Source organism: Piliocolobus tephrosceles, chromosome 15 (genome assembly GCF_002776525.5).
Source record: "Piliocolobus tephrosceles isolate RC106 chromosome 15, ASM277652v3, whole genome shotgun sequence".
Classification (NCBI taxonomy): Eukaryota; Metazoa; Chordata; class Mammalia; order Primates; family Cercopithecidae; genus Piliocolobus; species Piliocolobus tephrosceles.
Window position 1 is genome coordinate 32,306,443 of NC_045448.1, and position 19,175 is coordinate 32,325,617.

General features: G+C 40.2%; 1 protein-coding gene across 1 annotated transcript in view; it reads left to right on the forward strand.

The window, feature by feature from the left end:
* Window positions 1–614: 614 nt before the first annotated feature.
* Window positions 615–19,175, forward strand: part of YIPF4 (Yip1 domain family member 4) — a 27,294-nt gene continuing 8,733 nt past the window's right edge. Inside the window, exons 1-4 of the mRNA XM_023216395.1 lie at window positions 615–955; window positions 12,809–12,962; window positions 14,487–14,658; window positions 18,804–18,881. Of these exons, the coding sequence (XP_023072163.1) occupies window positions 877–955; window positions 12,809–12,962; window positions 14,487–14,658; window positions 18,804–18,881 (483 nt within the window). The 5' untranslated portion in view covers window positions 615–876. The remainder of the gene's footprint in view (window positions 956–12,808; window positions 12,963–14,486; window positions 14,659–18,803; window positions 18,882–19,175) is intronic.

Here is a 19,175-nt window from a genome sequence, read left to right on the forward strand (position 1 = left end):
ACATTTAAAAGCAGGTGAGTTTGTAAACTTCGGCAAGCTTATCAGTAGACAGGGCCTTCCAGTGAAAAGAGCACTTGACTAGAAGTTAGGAGATTTAGGTACTGTCGTAAATCTGCTTCTATTTTACTTTCTCTGGCCTCAGTTTCCTCCCTCATAAAGGAATGTATCTACAACCCTAGTCTCTGGGTGGCGATTTACGGCTTTTCTGCCTTTTATTTTCATTCTCCAATCCATCCCTCTTCATCTTACAGGTGAGGAAACTGCCACCCAGACATTATATATGACTTAGTCAAGATCCTACACAATTAATTAATTGCTAATGGCAATGGAATCTTGAGATCCTGTATGGCGACTGACCTATAAAAACCTACCTAGTTCTACAATTCTTTAACCCACCCACTTAACAAAAACGCAATTAAAAGGTAAACAAAACGCCAGGAAAGATGGCACTTAAAGGAACAAAAACATCCAAGGAGGAAAAAGAGGCCTGAGATTTCCACGAATTACAAGTGAACTTCCTGTCCTGGGTAAACTTCCGGAATCAACAACAGGAAAACCCAATCAGAATCTTCCTCCGGGAGCCAATGAGAGAGCACATTACAAAAAGCCAATCGCAGCGGCGCTGTCACTGTTATGGTCCTGTCAGGGCGCCGGCGTCGTGGTGCTTGGGTGGTAGCCACCAAGAGGACTTTGGTGGGGCAGTCTCGGGACAGCCCAGCGGCCTGCTGTGCCCGTCTCCGGCCTGGATCCCAGCTTGCACGTCGAGACTCGTAGGCCGCACCGTAGGGCAAGCGTACGGGTCGGTGCCGCGGCAGCCTCGCGGTCTGGGCCCAGCCGCAGCCTGCTCTAAAGCGGCCGGCTCTGAGGGGCCGAGAGATGCAGCCTCCGGGCCCGCCCCCGGCCTATGCCCCTACTAACGGAGACTTCACCTTTGTCTCCTCAGCAGACGCGGAAGGTGAGGCTGAGCCCCTGGAAGGGCTGTCACCCGGAGGAAGCCAGGGCCCGACGCCGTAGGGTCTTTCTAGTGCCGAGGCGGTCGTGGCCGGGTGGGGACAGGCAGCAGCCCACCGCGCCTGCCGGGCCTTCCAAGAGGCCCCGAAGGACGGAGGGAGGGGTGTAGGGAGCTGCTTTTTAAAGCATCAAGTTACTCGGTCAGCCCCTAGCTTTCCCCACACCGTCTGGTGGCCGGTTTTTCTGGGTGGCTTATTCTCTTCAAGTGGACCCACGAAACCCTAAGGTTTTATTTCTGCAATTACTCGCTGTTACTCAGAAAAAGGACAGATTGGCCAAGGGACATCTCAAAAGAATGAGAAGAAGGAAGGAGGACTGTTTTCTTTTGTTATGTATCAACAGATAACTTTTTTGGGGGGTCTGGGATAAGATTCGGCACTGCAAATACAAACTCAGTGGAGATCACTTTTTGGGGGGGGGGTCTGGGATCAGATTCGCACTGCAAATGCAAACTAAATGGTTTTTATTGAATTTGATGTCTTACCCGAGTCCCCGTTTTCCTCCCATTTTGTAGTGTTTCACCTCAATATTCAGAGAAATTGATCCAGGTATATTGGAAATTTAGCGTAATCCAACTATGTGTTTCCAGTGGCCCCTACAGATTTCTTTGTACTATTCTGAGGAAACGATTGTACTTTTCTACAGCACAGGAGAATGTTTTCCTCCTTTTCTCAGTTCCCTATCCAACTCATAACCTGGATATTATTCTGCTAGTCGTTTTCAAATTTTTATTGCACTTTGTGTGCCAGTTATTTTCCAGTGACCAGACTTACTGCCTGCTATGAAAACATAAATTATGTTTACTGAAATTTCAGTCTGAAAAAGAAGCTAGATTTTTCTAAGAAATTTTATGGTGTATCAGTATAGCTTGTTTTCCCTTTTGTTTTTCTTGTGCTGTTTGGCATTGTTTTTTAAAAATAGTACTGGTCATAATTTAAAATGTACAATAAAATTTTTGTCTGTCAAAGGGAACATAGCTGATACATTTTTTTTCTTTTGTTCTTTTCTGTTTGTTTGTTTGTTTGTTTGTTTTTTTGAGGTGGGGTCTCACTTGTTGCCAGGCTGGAGTGCAGTGGTTTGATCATAGCTCACTGTAACCTCAAACTCCTGGGCTCCCATGATCGCTTCAGTCTCCTGAGTAGCTGGAGACCATCTGGTGGCTGGTTTTTCTGGGTGGCTTATTCTCTTCAAGTGGACCGACGAAACCCTAAGGTCTGCGCCACCATGCCCAGCTAATTTTTTTTTTTTTTTTTTTTTTGAGGTGGAGTCTCACTCTGTCGCCCAGGCTGGAGTGCAGTGGCGCAATCTCGGCTCACTGCAAGCTCCACTTCCCCTGTTCATGCCATTCTCCTGCCTCAGCCTCCTGAGTAGCTGGGACTACAGGTGCCCGCCACCACGCCTGGCTAATTTTTTTGTATTTTTTTAGTAGAGACGGGGTTTCACTGTGTTAGCCAGGATGGTGTGGATCTCCTGACCTCGTGGTCCACCCACCTCGGTCTCCCAGAGTGCTGGGATTGCAGGCGTGAGCCACCGCGCCCGGCCTAATTTTTAAACTTTTTTGTAGATCTCACTAGGTTGCCTAGGCTTGTCTCAGATTATTGGCCTCCCAAATTGCTGGGATTACAGATGTGAGCTACCAGCCCAGCCGTAAATTTCTTTTAAACTGAGATACAGCACCCCAAAATATTTCAGTTTGTTTCATCTACATTTGGTAGCATGATGCTTAGGGAGTAATATCAACTTCAATTTCCCAGGTTTAAAAAAATTGTTTCCATTAAGTATCAGAACATGATGTTTGTTCAAACTCATGTTTCTATGTATTTATTTATTTTTTTTCATTCTCCCTTCCCTCAGGAATTACTTTTCTTAAATATACCTAAGAAATCTGACAATAATGTAAGTAGATAACCCATTGATTCCATATACTAAGAAACCTGAAATAAGTAAAAATCCATAAAGTTTATTCAAACTTCTCCGTATTTCCTCAGGAGACATGTAGATCTATATATCCAAGGAGCTATATGTGTATGCATAATATCCTCACACAATATGATATTGTGCAGTTTAAATTTAGAGTATTTTAAGTATACTACTCATTTGATCTTTCTTTTTTTTTTTCTTTTTTGAGACAGAGTTTTACTCCCCTGGCCGAGGCTGGAGTTCAGTGGCTTGATCTCAGCTCACTGCAGCCTCCACCTCCTGGGATCAAGTGATTCCCCTGCCTCAGCCTCCTGAGTAGCTGGGACTACAGGTGTACACCACCATGCCCGGTTAATTTTTGTATTTTTTGTAGAGACAGGGTTTCACCATGTTTCAGGCTGGTCTTGAACTCCTGGGCTCAAGTCATCCGCCCACCTTGGGCTCCCAAAGTACTGGGATTACAGGTGTGAGCCACCATGCCCAGCCTCATTTGTTCTTTATTAGACTCCCAATAAGCTTTATTATTCCTGTATTCTATAAAGAAACTGAGGTGGGCTGGATTGGTGGCTCACACCTGTAATCCCAGCACTTTAGGCTGAGGTGGACAGATGGTTTGAGCTCGGGAGTTTGACACCAGCCTAGGCAACATGGCAAAACCCATCTCTACAAAAAATACAAAAAATTAGCTGGGTGTGGTGGCATGCACCTGTAATCCCAATCCCAGCTACTCAGGAGGCTGAGGCAGGAGAATCAAGAACCCAGAATCACTTGAACCCAGAAGGCAGAGGTTGCAGTGAGCCAAGATCATGCCATTGCACTCCAGCCTGGGTGACAGGGTAAGACTCTGTCTCAAAAAAAAAAAAAAAAATTAGCCAACCGTGGTAGTACACACCTGTGGTCCCAACTACCATGGGGTCAGCTACTCTGAGTCTCACTTGAGACCCGGAGGTCTAGGCTGCAGTGAGCTGTGATTGTGCCAGTGTGTTCCAGCCTAGGCAACAAAGCAAGACCCTGACTGAAAAAAAAAAGAAGGAAAAAGAGAAACGGAGGCTTAGAGAGGTTTAGCAACTTCCACATGATAGATCTGGAATTAAGAGCTAGTCTACAGCCAGGTGTGGTAGCGTGCGCCTGTAATCCCAGCTACTCAGAAGGCTGAAGCAAGATGATTGCTTGAGCCCAGAAGTTTGAGGCCACCCAAGGGAACCTAGAGAGACCCCATCTCAAAAAAACAAAACCAAAGAGCTAGTCTGCTATCTCCTCACGTTTCTTTCTGCTGTCTCTTTCTTACATTTTTCTAAATTGTGTATCTGAAGTATGGAAGAGTCCTGGATTTGCATCCTGGCTTTTATCAGTTACTCTGCATGTGATCTTGGGCAAGCTACTTACCTTTTTTTTTTTTTTGAGACGGAGTCTTGCCCTGTCACCCAGGCTAAAGTGCAGTGGTGTGATCTTGGCTCACTGCAACCTCCACCTCCTGGGTTCAAGTGATTCTCCTGCCTCAGCCTCCCAAGTAGCTGGGATTACAGGCTCACGCCACCACACCCAGCTAATTTTTTGTATCGTTAGAGATGGGGTTTCACTACATTGGCCAAGCTGTTCTCGAACTCCTGACCTCGTGATCCGCCCGCCTCAGCTTCCCGAAGTGCTGGGATTATAGGTGTGAGCCACCGTGCCCAACCAATTTACCCTTAAGTGCGCAAATATTTTGCAAATGTAAAGTATTTACTACTGTATCTGGCAGAGTTAAGTGTTCAACATATGTACGTAATGATGTTGCTGCTTGGGTTTCAGTGTTAACTGACGCCACACTTATTTTTTTATTGTTTTCCAATATGAACATTTTACTGTATAGCTCCAAGTCTTTCCCCTGGTTTCTACACATCGCATAAATTCTTGTTCTCCCCTTTTTATACTGTTTTACTAACCATGAATATTTTCAACTTATAGATGTTTTCAGTGTATACCCTTCCTTCTAGATTCTGTCCAAATCCCTCATTCTTAATGATACCTATCCTTACTATTTGTCCACACATACCCTTTATTCTAAAATGTGCTTTGGTGTTTTGTCTCCATGTGTATGCAGATTCTGATCTTCATGCTTGGAATGTCTTTCTCCTCCTCGCCTCAAGTTAAAACCTAAGACTGAACTCAAATGCTCTTTCCTTGGTAAAACTTGCTTTAACTGTCCCTCAGAAATGGAAACTTCCTAATATTTTCTATACCCCAGTACCTATCATAGAACCCATGGCATAAATATCACAAAAGAATTATTTGTAGAATAAATTATTTTTGCTTTCATTTATCTCATGTCTTTTTTTTTTTTTTTTTGAGACAAGTCTTGTTCTGTTGCCCAGGCTGGAGTGCAGTGGCGCAGTCTTGGCTCATTGCAACCTCTGCCTCCCGGGTTCAAACAATTCTCCTGTCTCAGCCTCCCAAGTAGCTGGGATTACAGGGGCCTGCCACCATGCTCGGCTATTTTTTGTATTTTTTTTTATTAGAAACGGGGTTTTACCATGTTGGTCAAGGTGGTCTCAAACTCCTGACCTCAAGTGATGTGCCCACCTCTGCCTCCCAAAGTGCTGGGATTGATTACAGGCGTGAGTCACCATGCCAGGCCTAACGTTACTTCTTAGTTTAAGCTTTATGGTATTGTTTGCCCTTCCATTAATTATTTCATTCAATAAGCATGTACATTTGTTGATTGCCTACTATGGGTCAGGCACTATTATAAGTACTGAGTCTATGTATACCAAGACAAATGCCCCCAAAAATCCCAAATAGTCTATCCCTTCATAGATTTTATAGACATTAATCAAGTAATTACACAAATATATAATTACAGTGATAAATATAATGAAGGAAAAGTGGAGGGAACTATGAAAGGAATCTACATAGTCTAGTCTGCAAGATCAAGGAAAATTTGCTTAAGCAAGTGTAATGATTTGGATTTGTGTCCCTGCCCAAATCTCATGTTGAATTGTAATCTTCAGTGTTGGAGGAGAGGCCTGGTGGGAGGTGACTGGATCATGGGGGTGGACTTCCCCCTTGCTGTTCTTGTCATACTGAGTTCTCACAAGGTCTGGTTTTTTAAAAGGGTGTAGCACCTCCACTATCTGTCTCTCTCTCCTCTGGCCATATAAAACTGCCTGCTTCCCTTTTGCAGTCTGCTGTGATTGTAAGTTTCCTAAGGCATACCCAGCCATGCTTCCTGTAGAGCCTGTGGAATTGTGAGTCAAACCTCTTTTCTTTATAAATTACCCAGTCTCAGGTAGTTCTTTAGAGCAATGCCAGAATGGACTAATGTAGCAAGTATATCTGAGAACTAAAGAATGGATGATGATATTTAATTATCTGAAGTTAGAGCAAATAGCCTCGTACAAGGTCCCTGAGGCAAATAAAATCCAGGTTCATTCAAAGAAATGAGAGGCTTAGTGTGGCTAGAGTATAGAGTCCAGATGGGGAGGAGAGCAGATAAGTGGGCCTGGATAAGAAGATAGGACATGTAGAAATTATTGGACTTGAGCCAAAAAAGCAATTGGGGGAGGGAGATGAAGGATTCTAAACAGAAGAGTGAAATATTTGCATCTTAGAAAGTCTCCTGGGTACAGTGAAGAGTATGGATTGGAAGGAGACAAAAATGACGGGGGAAAGCAGTTCATACACCGTTATAATCATGCAGGCAGGAGTTGATGGTTTGCATTAGCTTGCTGCTGGTGGTAGAAATGGTAAGTGGACAGACATGGTTTAAAAATATTTAGAGGTAAAACTGACAATTTAGTGGTGGTTTGGATGGAGAGGGAACATGCAAATAAAGCAAACCATCAAAGATAAGCTTCTAGCTTACAATGCTGGATAGATTAGTAGTATCATTTAATGAAAAAAAATGGAGGAAGATCTGAGATATCTCAGTTTTGGAATATTGAATTTTAGATGCCTTTGAGATAGATGCAAGGAAATGTTGATGGTAGGGTATATAAATCTAGTGAAGAGAACTGGACTCAATATATTGCATTTCAACCTTGGCCTTCTTTCTTTTTATTCCATATAAAAATGATAATACCTACAGCTCACAATACAGTGATCAGTAAATTGTAGATAATTACTGTCATCGTTCTTTTGAGTAAATGATAAATTTCTGTCACTCTGTTATTGTGACCATTTAGCCTATTCTTTGAAGTTCTCCCTTCCTGGAAAGGATGTCACCTCTAATACAAGTTAGTAGTGTAGACAGAGGAATCTTTAGTTTTTCCTTTTTTTTTTTTTTTTTGAGACGGAGTCTTGCTCTGTCGCCCAGGCTAGAGTGCAGTGGCACAATCTCCGCTCACTGCAACCTCCGCCTCCCGGGTTCAAGCAATTCTCCTGCCTCAGCCTGCCGAGTAGCTGGGATTACAGGCACCTGCCACCGCACCTGGCTAATTTATGTATTTTTGGTAGAGATGGGGTTTCACCATTTTGGCCAGGTTGGTCTCAAACTCTATGATTCCTACTTATGAAAAATAATATCCATATAGGTCTAATCACAAATATTTTCTATACAATATGCTAGTGAAGTATGATATATAGTATGTAATGGGTGCAAGAATAACTTTTTTTTCCTTTTTGAAAACTGAAAATGACATTTTAGCCAACCTTTCTTAGGGGATTTAAACAAGGTTTACTTTTTTCATTAATTAATCTACTTACTTTCATGAGTTTTAAAACTCATAAGGCATTACAGAAATCTACAAATGTGTTTAAATTACATATAACTATAAACACACATATGCATACACAAATGAGCACATGTCAAACTGGTGAAATCTGATTAAGATCTATGGATTGTACTAGTGTCAGTGTCCCTGAATTTGATAGTTATGTGAGTTGGTACTATTGGGGGAAACTGGGTAAGGGGTACATATGACCTCTCTTTTCTATTTTTGTAACTTTCTATGAATCTATAATTTTTCAAAATAAAAAATTTAAAGACATAAGACAAAAGAAATTTCTTTTTGTTAATCAGATAAATTAATCAGATAAATTACGGAATTTAATTATTTACAATATGAAAATTTACTGATAATATTTGATAGAAAAGCTACTAAAGCCATAAACCAGAAAAACATGATTAAAAATATAACCTAAGACAAAAATTTCTACAAGACATTGAAATAAACATTTTCTTTTTTTTTTTTGAGATGGAGTCACGCTGTGTTGCCAGGTTGGAGTGCAGTGGCATGATCTCGGCTCAGTGCAACCTCCACCTCCTGGGTTCAAGCAATTCTCCTGCCTCAGCCGCCCGAGTAGCTGGGACTACAGGTGTACGCCACCACGCCCAGCTAATTTTTGCATTTTTAGTAGAGACAGGGTTTCACCATGTTGGCCAGGATGGTCTCGATCTCTCGACCGCGTGATCCGCCCGCCTCGGCCTCACAAGTGCTGGGATTACAGGTCTGAGCCACCGCGCCCTGCTGAAAAAAACATTTTTTTACAGAGTAACATGATCAAGCTCCAGTATTGGTCTAGCAATTACAAAATTATGCACATGCATCAGTTTCCTGATCTCTTTCATAGGCCTGTGTTTACATTAAAATGGTATCCTCAGGCCGGGCATGGTGGCTCATGCCTTTAATCCCAGCACTTTGGGAGGCCAAGGCAGGGTGGATTACATGAGGCCAGGAGTTCAGGACCAGACTAGCCAACATGTTGAAACCCCATCTGTACTAAAAATACAAAACTTAGCTGGGCATGGTGGTGCCTGTAATCCCAGCTACTTGAGAGGCTGAGGCAGTTGAATCGCTTGAACCTGGGAGGTGGAGATTGCAGTGAGTTATGATCATGCACTCCAGCCTGGACAACAGAGAGACTCTGTCTAAAAAATAAAAAAATAAAATGGTATCCTTGTAACTCAAATGAAATAATGAAATTTATTAATATCTTTTAGTGCAAAAACATATGCTTGTTTTTGTTTTTGCTGCACAAATACACAATTCTGGGTCATACTGAAGCACACATAGACTTCATTTTCAAGTCTGAGATGAGGTGAAATGAGACAATTTTTTTTTTTTTTTTTTTTTGGGACGGAGTCTCGCTCTGTCACCCAGGCTGGAGTGCAGTGGCCGGATCTCAGCTCACTGCAAGCTCCGCCTCCCAGGTTTACGCCATTCTCCTGCCTCAGCCTCCTGAGTAGCTGGGACTACAGGCGCCCGCCACCTCGCCCGGCTAGTTTTTTGTATTTTTTAGTAGAGATGGGGTTTCACCGTGTTAGCCAGGATGGTCTTGATCTCCTGACCTCGTGATCCGCCCGTCTCAGCCTCCCAAAGTGCTGGGATTACAGGCTTGAGCCACCGCTCCCGGCCGAAATGAGACAATTTTTGTCCTTGCTCTTGTTGCTTGTTAAATAAGGAAAAGCTTCTTTACATATGAGAATGTGGCAAGTGCCACAAAATGATCATTGTTTATTGCAGGATACTTTTCTTTCACAGAAATCGGGAACTTGTCTAGGGGCAGATCAGTAGTAAATTTCATCTTTAGTGTACTGTCACACTGCACTAAGTTTTCCTCGTTCAGATTCTCAGGCTGAGCAGAAGATTCAGAGAAAGGATCCCATACCCCGTCATACATTTGAGTTGAAAGGGAAGAAAAATTCCTGTTAATTTTATTGTGTGGGTTTTCCAAAGGTGGCTTTCAATAAGACTTGAAATTTACTGATATTCTTCACTCTGAGCCAAAATAGCAGTAGAAACATTTTTAGAATTTCCCTTTACAATAGATTTTTTAAAAGATTGTTTCTTTTTAAATCCACTTTTATATTTATTAATAATCTTTACATTGTTTTTACTTAGAAAATGACAAGAATATTATAGTATAGTAAGTATAAATTAACATAAAATTCGTGTTTTACGAATCTGGACGTCTATCCAAGAGCTGGCAACCAAACTAGCTCGTTCTTACTCTGGTTTAAATTAAGTCAGCCATGCTCCTGGAGTGATTTTTAATTGTTTTCCTTGCTTTCTGACATCATTCTCCACTTGTTAACTTGATAACATGTTAAACTACTGCCAATTTCTTGGAGTTTCCTGTTCTTTCTCACTCATAATTACGTCTTGGGGATCCTAGGGGAGTTGTCAAACTGCTATTGCTGGCATTCCCACATGTGTCCTTGATATTTTTCTACTTTACATGGAACAGAAAGTACTACAAAATCTGTAAGCTGAAGATACTTTTTTTTTTGTGACTGAGTCTCGCTCTGTCACCCAGACTGGAGTGCAATGGTGCGATCTCGGCTCACTGCAAGCTCCGCCTCCCGGGTTCATGCCATTCTCCTGCCTCAGCCTCCCGAGTAGCTGGGACTACAGGTGCCCACCACCATGCCAGGCTAATTTTTTTGTATTTTTTTTAGTAGAGACGGGGGTTTCACTGTGTTAGCCAGGGTGGTCTTGATCTCCTGACCTCGTGATCCACCCACCTCGGCTTCCCAAGGTGCTGGTATTACAGGCATGAGCCACCTCGCCCGGCCTGAAGATCCCTTTTTGAGGTTCTTGCATCCATGCCATGGCAAACTGCTAAATATGTACAGTTCTTAAGCATAACATTCCTTAGCACTATAATTTATGTATCCTTTTTTGCTTTAGATTAAGGACTTGAAGTGCAGTCCTTTCTAGAAACCAAGAAACAGTTGTTAAGGTCCTTTCCAGCCTCATAATTGCAAAACCTCCAACGTCACTGCTGTACTAGTGATTTCTGGATCTAAATCTTCTTGTTAAATCAAGAAAAAACACTCTTGACCTAGTGCGGTGGCTCACACCTGTAATCCCAGCACTTGGGGAAGGACAAGGTAGGCAGATTACCTGAGGTCAGGAGTTCGATACCAGCCTGGCCAACATGGCAAAACCCCGTCTCTACTAAAAATATAAAAATGAGCCAGGCATGGTGGTGCATGCCAGTAATCTCAGCTACTCAGGAGGCCAAGGCAGGAGAATCACTTGAACCCAGGAGGTGGAGATTGCAGTGAGCCGGGATTGCACCACTGCACTCCAGCCTGGGAGACAGAGCAAGATTCCGTCTCAATAGATAGATAGATAGATAGATAGATAGATAGATAGATAGATAGATAGATAGATAGATAAGATAGATAGATAGATAGATAGATAGATAGATAGATAGATAGAAAGAATAGATAGATAAATAAATAAATAAGAATTAGCTGGGCATGGTGGCGTGCACCTGTAATCCCAGCTCAGGAGGCTGGGGCAGGAGAATGGTTTGAACCCAGGAGGCGGAGGTTGCAGTAAGCCCAGATGACGCCACTGCACTCCAGCCTGGCAACAGAGTGAGACTCTGTTGCAGAAAAAAGAAGAAAAGAAAAAACACTCTTTGTGTCTATTAGAAATAGACTTTTAAATTCCACCTCTCTCATTTCAACTTAGATTAAGATGAAGTAGCAAGCACTTTTAAGAGAATATTTTAACTACACAATTATATGATAACATATACAGGGATTATTTTTAAACTTTAGGTGGTGAATTCAAATATACTTATATTTTATCTCTGAGCTCCTTTATAAAAACTTTTTAGAATCGTATAATATTTAACCTGGAAAGAACTTTGAATAGGATACTAGGACCCAGAAAACATGAATGATTTGCTGTATCAGTTAGTAGCTAAGCTGGGACTTAGCTTCAGAATGTAAACGTTTGTCAAACTTAATTGCAGGAGTTGTCACAAGCAGACCAGGATGTGACTCATAGAGTATTATGCAAATTAAGCTCTTTGTACTGTATAGGAAAAACAGTTTTTTGTTTTTTAAGGAAACTAACTTTGGTGTTGGTTGGACGTGATCTCCAGAGAAGTATCTATCTGTGTTAGAGTGTTCTGGTTTGTTGTTTCCAAAAGTATTTTTCTGAAATAATACTATAATCATGTGACTTGCACTGACAGTGTTGATGGTTGTTTATTAATATATATTGTCTGGTCCTACAAATGTGCTTTTTCTTTTTAATCCCTATGTGACCTCAGGCAAATCCTTAACTATTTCCATTGTTTTTAACTAGAAAATATGGCGTTAGTACTACCATGATTATCTGTAACTCCTAAGATACTGTGCAGACTTTACACGGAATTTATCTTTTAATGTGGATAACTGAATCTCTTCACCTCTTTTTAGAGCTGACCTAAAAAATAAAAACAAAAACAAAACGCCCTTTATTTTTGCCAAAACTAAAGATGAATGATGTAATTATGTGAAGAAAAGGGAAATTTTGGCTGAAATAACAGAGACTCTTACTCACCAGATTTATCAAGAACTAAACATTAATATATGAAACACTTAGCATAGATATGTGATGATTTAAATGAAAGAATGTGTGAATAAATAAATACATGAAAAGGTAGAGAGAAATTATCTAGAATTTCCTTTAGCAAATAAATTGTCTAATAGTTTGTATATATACATATGTAATACCTCTGAAAAGAATTTATTCAGTTACTTTGTTCTGAGGCACATGATATGTATAATAACGAAGGAATCCAAAATGATGTCGTGTAACATATTTTGCATGTATTTTCCATTGAAATTTTAAGGAATTACTGTTGTTAAGTCTAATTAGCTAATAGCCAGTCTGGCTAATTAGCTGTGAAACCTTTTGTATGTCTTTTCACTTCTTTCATCTTTCATTTTATTCTTATAAAATAAATGATGGTTTTTAGATGTCTTATCACTATAAAATTTGAAGATTATATGCAATAGCAGATGTTCATAGAGATCTTCAAATGATAATTATTTTAGTTGAATATCTGCTCACTTTGGTTAAGATTCACACATTGTTTCTTATATATAGTTTCTTATATATAGTTTGAAACACATTGTTTCAAATATAGTTTTGTCCTCTTTTCTCCTAAGATCTCAGTGGTTCAATAGCATCCCCAGATGTCAAATTAAATCTTGGCGGAGATTTTATCAAAGAATCTACAGCTACTACATTTCTGAGACAAAGAGGATATGGCTGGCTTCTGGAAGTTGAAGATGATGATCCTGAAGATAACAAGCCACTCTTGTATGTAAAAATAATAATATATATTTTTTGGTTTTTAGAGCTAGTCTGTGGAATGATTATATTCTTTCTTGTTATGTAGAGAGAAAACGTTAACCTTTTCAGTCAAAAGCTATAGCAATTGTCAGTTTTACTAGCAATTTAAAAAACGGAAATAATAATGAGAGAATATTTTTTAACCAATTAAAAAACAAAAATTAAAAGAATGGTAATCCTGTATCTCACACACATGTATGTCTACTCCAGCGTACCTGGGTCTGTCAGCTATCTGAAGTAATCATGCAATTTAAAAAAGCAAGGCTCTTAGGTACTTGCTGTTGAAATTAAGTTTCGGACAAATTAAGATTTCCAAAAAGATTACCACTCCAAAATCTCTTCAATATAGAAATTCTAGAGCTGCCACTGGGAGGAGAGCTACATATAAGGAGGCTTTCACTTTCTTTATAGTATCTGAAATTTTGTGGTTATCTGGAGAAAAAAGTAAAGAAATAATTTTGAAAAGAAGAACCTATGGCCTTGTAAAATTGAGGCATTTCTGGAATCTTCTTTGTATTAATTATCAGCAGAGTAAGTGCTGAAACATCCTATGTTTCTTAATGTTAATACACCATATATTTGCCAGGCACAGTAGCTCAAGCCAGTAATCCCAGCACTTTGGGAAGCCGAGGTGGGCGAATCACTTGAGATTAGGAGTTCAAGACGAGCCTGGCCAACATGGTGAAACCCCATCTCTACTAAAAATACAAAAAAAAATTAGCTGGGTGTGGTGGCACGGGCCTGTAGTCCCAGTTGCTCGGGAGGTTGAGGCATGAGAATCGCTTGAACCCGGGAGACAGAGGTTACAGTGAGCCAAAATTGCACCACTGCACTCCAGCCTGGGTGAGAAAGCAAGACTCTTGTCTCAAAAACTAGCAAAAAAAACATACATCATCAAATCAAAGACACTATTGATTATAAGATGAAGTTATTTTACATATTAAACAGAAAAGTGCATAAGACAGCATAAAGCTGGGACATCAAAGAGCTGTCTCCTTATTAGTGTAAGGATGAATGAGAAATAACTTATAACAGAAAGAGACAGCAAGGAAGTTTGCTTCAGTTTGGCAGTGGATAAGATGTTGAAAGAAAGAATTTCCCCAGAGAATGTAAAACCCACACTGGTTCTCATATGGGTTTGCCATCTGAATTAGGCCCAAAAAGTCTCAAGCAGAAAATTTTACTTAAAGTTTTCTTAAATAGTGCCTCCAGGAGACTGGCAAAAGGAAAGGTAAATATTAGAAACACTTGATGTCACTCCAGGCTGACGATTGTAAGATACCAGTGATTGAGATATATCCCACATTTAGAGATGTTGGAATGTTAAAAATGTACACCTTGGAATTAGTGAAATGTGGCACTTCAAATACAAATGTTTTGTTGACCTATGGAGATTATACTGTCTTATTTAAAGTTTTCTTAATTTTTTTTGCAACTGTTTTAGTATTCAGAAATGTATGCCTTTTGAGAATTTTTATTTTAAAATTATAGGGAAGAATTGGACATCGATCTAAAGGATATTTACTACAAAATTCGATGTGTTTTGATGCCAATGCCATCACTTGGTTTTAATAGACAAGTGGTGAGAGACAATCCTGACTTTTGGGGTCCTCTGGCTGTTGTTCTTTTCTTTTCCATGATATCATTATATGGACAGTTTAGGGTAAGTATATCTTATTTTATACAAATTCTAAATATTTTGAGAGTTTCAAAAATTAAATATCAGATATTAACTGTAATATACCATATTATGTTTGAGAAATGCTTTACCCGTTATTTCTCACTTGTTCGTTCCTAAAACTGTTCCATAATTAAGTAAGTGAGGAGTACCTTAGATTAATGCTGTCATACTTTTCCACATCATGATTCACATAGAATAGCCAGATGTGGTGACTCACGCCTGTAATCCCAGCACTATGGGAGGTCGAGGCTGGTGAACCACGAGGTCAGGAGATTGAGACCATCCTGGCCAACAAGGTGAAACCCTATCTCTACTAAAAATACAAAAAGAGTATCTGGGTATGGTGGTGCACGCCTGTAATCCCAGATACTCGAGAAGCTGAGGCAGGATAATCGCTTGAACCTGGGAGGCAGAGGTTGCAGTGAGCCGAGATCGCGCCACTGCACTCCAGCCTGGCGACAGAGTGAGACTCCATCTCAAAAAAAAAAGTATTAGTATTTGTATGGCACACTGGGGTAAATGGATAGAACCACTTCCAGCTGACCAGAAGTCACCAGAAGGGCTGCTCATGTACCTTCTGATTTTCCCAAGAGATTAACAGTTTGAAATGTAATACTCATATTCATATTTCTTACCTTTTATTCATTCATAATTCTGTTCTTAAAATGACCATTACTTTAAATGAATGATGAGAAGGATTCCATCAGTATGTTTTTATACTACTACTGGTATTTTACTCTCTTTGTCCTACTTTCAGATACTTTATTACCAAAACACAACATATATACATCACTCCCTCATGTGAAGTTTAAGGCTTTGAGGGGGTAAAAAGTTACTGTTCACCACAGGGATTTGGAAATGAATGAGTTTCTGGTGTCTGCTCTAATAAATTGCTACAAGCTTAGTGGTTTTAAGTAATACAGATTTATTTTACAGTTCTGAATGTCAGAAGCCCAAAATGAGTCATAAAGCTTTGACCCAGATCAAAATGTCTACAGGGCTGGTTCCTGTGGAGGCTCCAGGGCAGAATCTGTTGCTTGTTTTCTTTTACTTCCAGAGACTGCCAGCATTCCTTGGCTTCTGGCTGCATCACTATGATCTCTGGTTTCATGATCACATTACCTTCTTCTCTGTTGTACTTAAATCTCCTTGAGTTTCCATCTTGTTTTTTTTTTTTTGAGATGGAGTTTCATTCTTGTTGCCCAGGCTGGAGTGCAATGGCATGATCTCGGCTCACTGCACCCTCCGCCTCCTGGCTTCAAGTGATTCTTCTGCCTCAGCATCCCAAATAGCTGGGATTACAGACATGTACCACCACCCCCAGCTAATTTTGTATTTTTAATAGAGATGGGGTTTCACCATGTTGGTCAGGCTGGTCTCAAACTCCTGACCTCAGGTGATCCGCCTACCTTGACCTCCCAAAGTGCTGGGATTACAGGCTGAACCGCTGTGCCCAGCCTCAGTTTTCATCTTTTAAGGACAATTGTTACTACATTTAAGGCCCACCAAGGTAATCCAGAATAATCTCTCCATCACAAGATACTTTATGCATTACTATACTAGTCCTATTAACTACCCTAGATTAGTAAATATCAGATATCAGATATTTTATATCAGATATTCTGTTTATGTCAGATATTCTGTTAAAGTGTTGCAAAGACCATTGAAGAAGGTGAATGGGGACTCTGGTCTCCTATCTACCACTGATTCTTCATCTAGAACATCTCTAATTTTATCTGTTTTGTATAATCTTTCATCTGAACGAAGGGTTCTAAGGTTAAAAACAGAAGATTATGGCTGGGCGCAGTGGCCCATGCCTACAGGCCAAGGTGAGTGGATCATGAGGTCAGCAGTTCAAGACCAGCCTGGCCAAGATGGTGAAACCCCGTCTCTCCTAAAAATACAAAAATTAGCTGGGCATGGTGGCAGGCGCCTGTAATCCCAGCTACTCGGGAGGCTGAGGTAGAGAATTGCTTGAACCTGGGAGGTGGAGGTTGCAGTGAGCCGAGATCGCGCCATTGCACTCCAGCCTGGGTGACAGAGCGAGACTCTGTCTCCAAAAAAACAAAAAAGGAAAAAAAAAAACCCAGAAGATTACTATACCATCATAGAATGTCACTCAATTTGGATTTACTTGATGTTTTCTCATGATTTAATTTGGATTATGCATTTTTGGCAAGAATATCACAGAAGTGACATTGTCCCCCTCTCTGTATACTGACAGGGAATGTGTGATACTGATACGTCTTATTACTGGTAATATTAACCTTGATCACTTGGTTAGGTGATGGGGTAGTATCTGTTCAATTTCTCCAGTGTAAAGTTACTATTTTTCTCTTTGTAATTAATAAATATCTTACGGAGGTACTTTGCAACTATGCAAATATTCTGTTTCTCATCTAACTTTAGACTACTAATTTTAGCATCCATTGGTAGATCGTGCATGCAATAATTATTATTATTATTATTTTTTTTTGAGACGAAGTCTCGCTCTGTCCACCAGGCTGGAGTGCGGTGGCGCTATCTCGGCTCACTGCAAGCTCCGCCTCCTGGGTTCCTGCCATTCTCCTGCCTCAGCCTCCTGAGTAGCTGGGACTACAGGCTCCCGCCACGGTGCCCGGCTAACTTTTTTTTGTATTTTTAGTAGAGACGGGGTTTCACCGTGGTCTCGATATCCTGACCTTGTGATCCACCCGCCTCGGCCTCCCAAAGTGCTGGGATTACAGGCGTGAGCCACCATGCCCGGCCAATAATTATTACTATAATGTTTACAGAATGATGATTTTTCTGTTTCCCTCATTCATTTTAGTCTTTGAGTTATTATCCAGTACTGTCATAATTTATTTTATTGCTCAGATTTTTCAAGCTTTTACCATTGGGAGCTCCTTCAACTTGCCTTTTGTCTCGTTTCAACATATCCCATTCTTTTTTTCAGTACTTCCTTTCCTTCTTACTTCACACGGTGTTCTGGGCTAATCTTGTATTTTGCCTGCCCTAGCCTTGGAATCAATCATTCTTTTCTTTTTTTTTTTCTTGAGACGGAGTTTCACTCTTGTCACCCAGGCTAGAGTGCAATGGTGAGATCTCGGCTCACCACAACCTCTGCCTACCAGTTTCAAGTGATTCTCCTGCCTCAGCCTCCTGAATAGCTGGGATTACAGGCATGTGCCACCATGCCCGGCTAATTTTGTATTTTTTTTTAGTAGAAAAGGGGTTTCTCCATGTTGGTCAGGCTGGTCTTGAACTCCCGACCTCAGGTTAGCTACCCGCCTCAGCCTCCCAAAGTGCTGGGATAACAGGCGTGAGCCACTGCACCTGGCCAACCATTTCTTTAAGAAGTCCTACTTCCTTTAATTAGGAAATGATATTTAGAAACCAGTTTCTGGGGCTGGTCATGGTGGCACACTCCTGTAATCCCAGCACTTTGGGAGGCTGAGGTGGGAGGATCACTTGAGCTCAGGAGTTCGAGACCAGTCTGGGCAACATAGTGAGACCTGGTCTCTCTTAAATAAATAAGTAAATAAATAACATAGCAAGACCTTGTCTCTATGACATAAATACATAAATAAAATAATAAATAATAAAAGAAACCAGTATCTGGGCAATAAATGTACTTATGTTGCTACTGGGGTGTTATATCTAGACCATCCCAGCAGACAGAGCTTGAAAATATAAATATATGTATGTATCATTACACTAAGTTTGAGGAGTTAAAATTGTCTGAAATGGCTTCCATATTCTATTACTTGAATAAATACGTAACATAAATTTTAAAGACTTCCAGAGAAGATTGATAACTTACTTCAGAAATAAATTTTTCTTGTGGGATGCTGTAAAACAGGGGGTTGATAGTAAACACTTTTTTTTGCAATAATCTTTTATAGATTTTGAAATACTGAGGTTTCTTCAGGCAATTGATAATTGCTAAGATTTTAATTTGGATGTAAAATTGTATCACACATTGTATTCTTACTAAGTTTTGGAATGATACCTGAGAGCCCACATAACCTCTCTATGACCTGAAATTGGGCGTGCTAAACTGTCATTTATGGCAGAGAATTGAGTTATTGGAAAATTATCAGCTTATTTGGTACAAAAATATTAATTGCATGATGTTTCTCCCTAAGGTGGTCTCATGGATTATAACTATTTGGATATTTGGTTCACTAACAATTTTCTTACTGGCCAGAGTTCTTGGTGGAGAAGTAAGTAGTTTATTTTGAAAATAACCTTTCTTTTTTATGGTGAGCTTGATTTTTGATACTGCAGATATCATCATTAGCTATACAAGAAACTGTTTCTTATCCCAGAATTGCTTTATGCTAGTTCCTTTAAGATGATCAACATTAGTATTGTGCTTACTCAATAAATGGTATGAGAAATGAGGAAAAAGAAAATATCCCGTCCCATTTATGAAGTAATTGCAGCCTTTTAAGGAAGCATGTAATTTATTTTTTTTATTTATTAATTTTTTTTTTTTTTTTTTTTTTTTTTTTTTT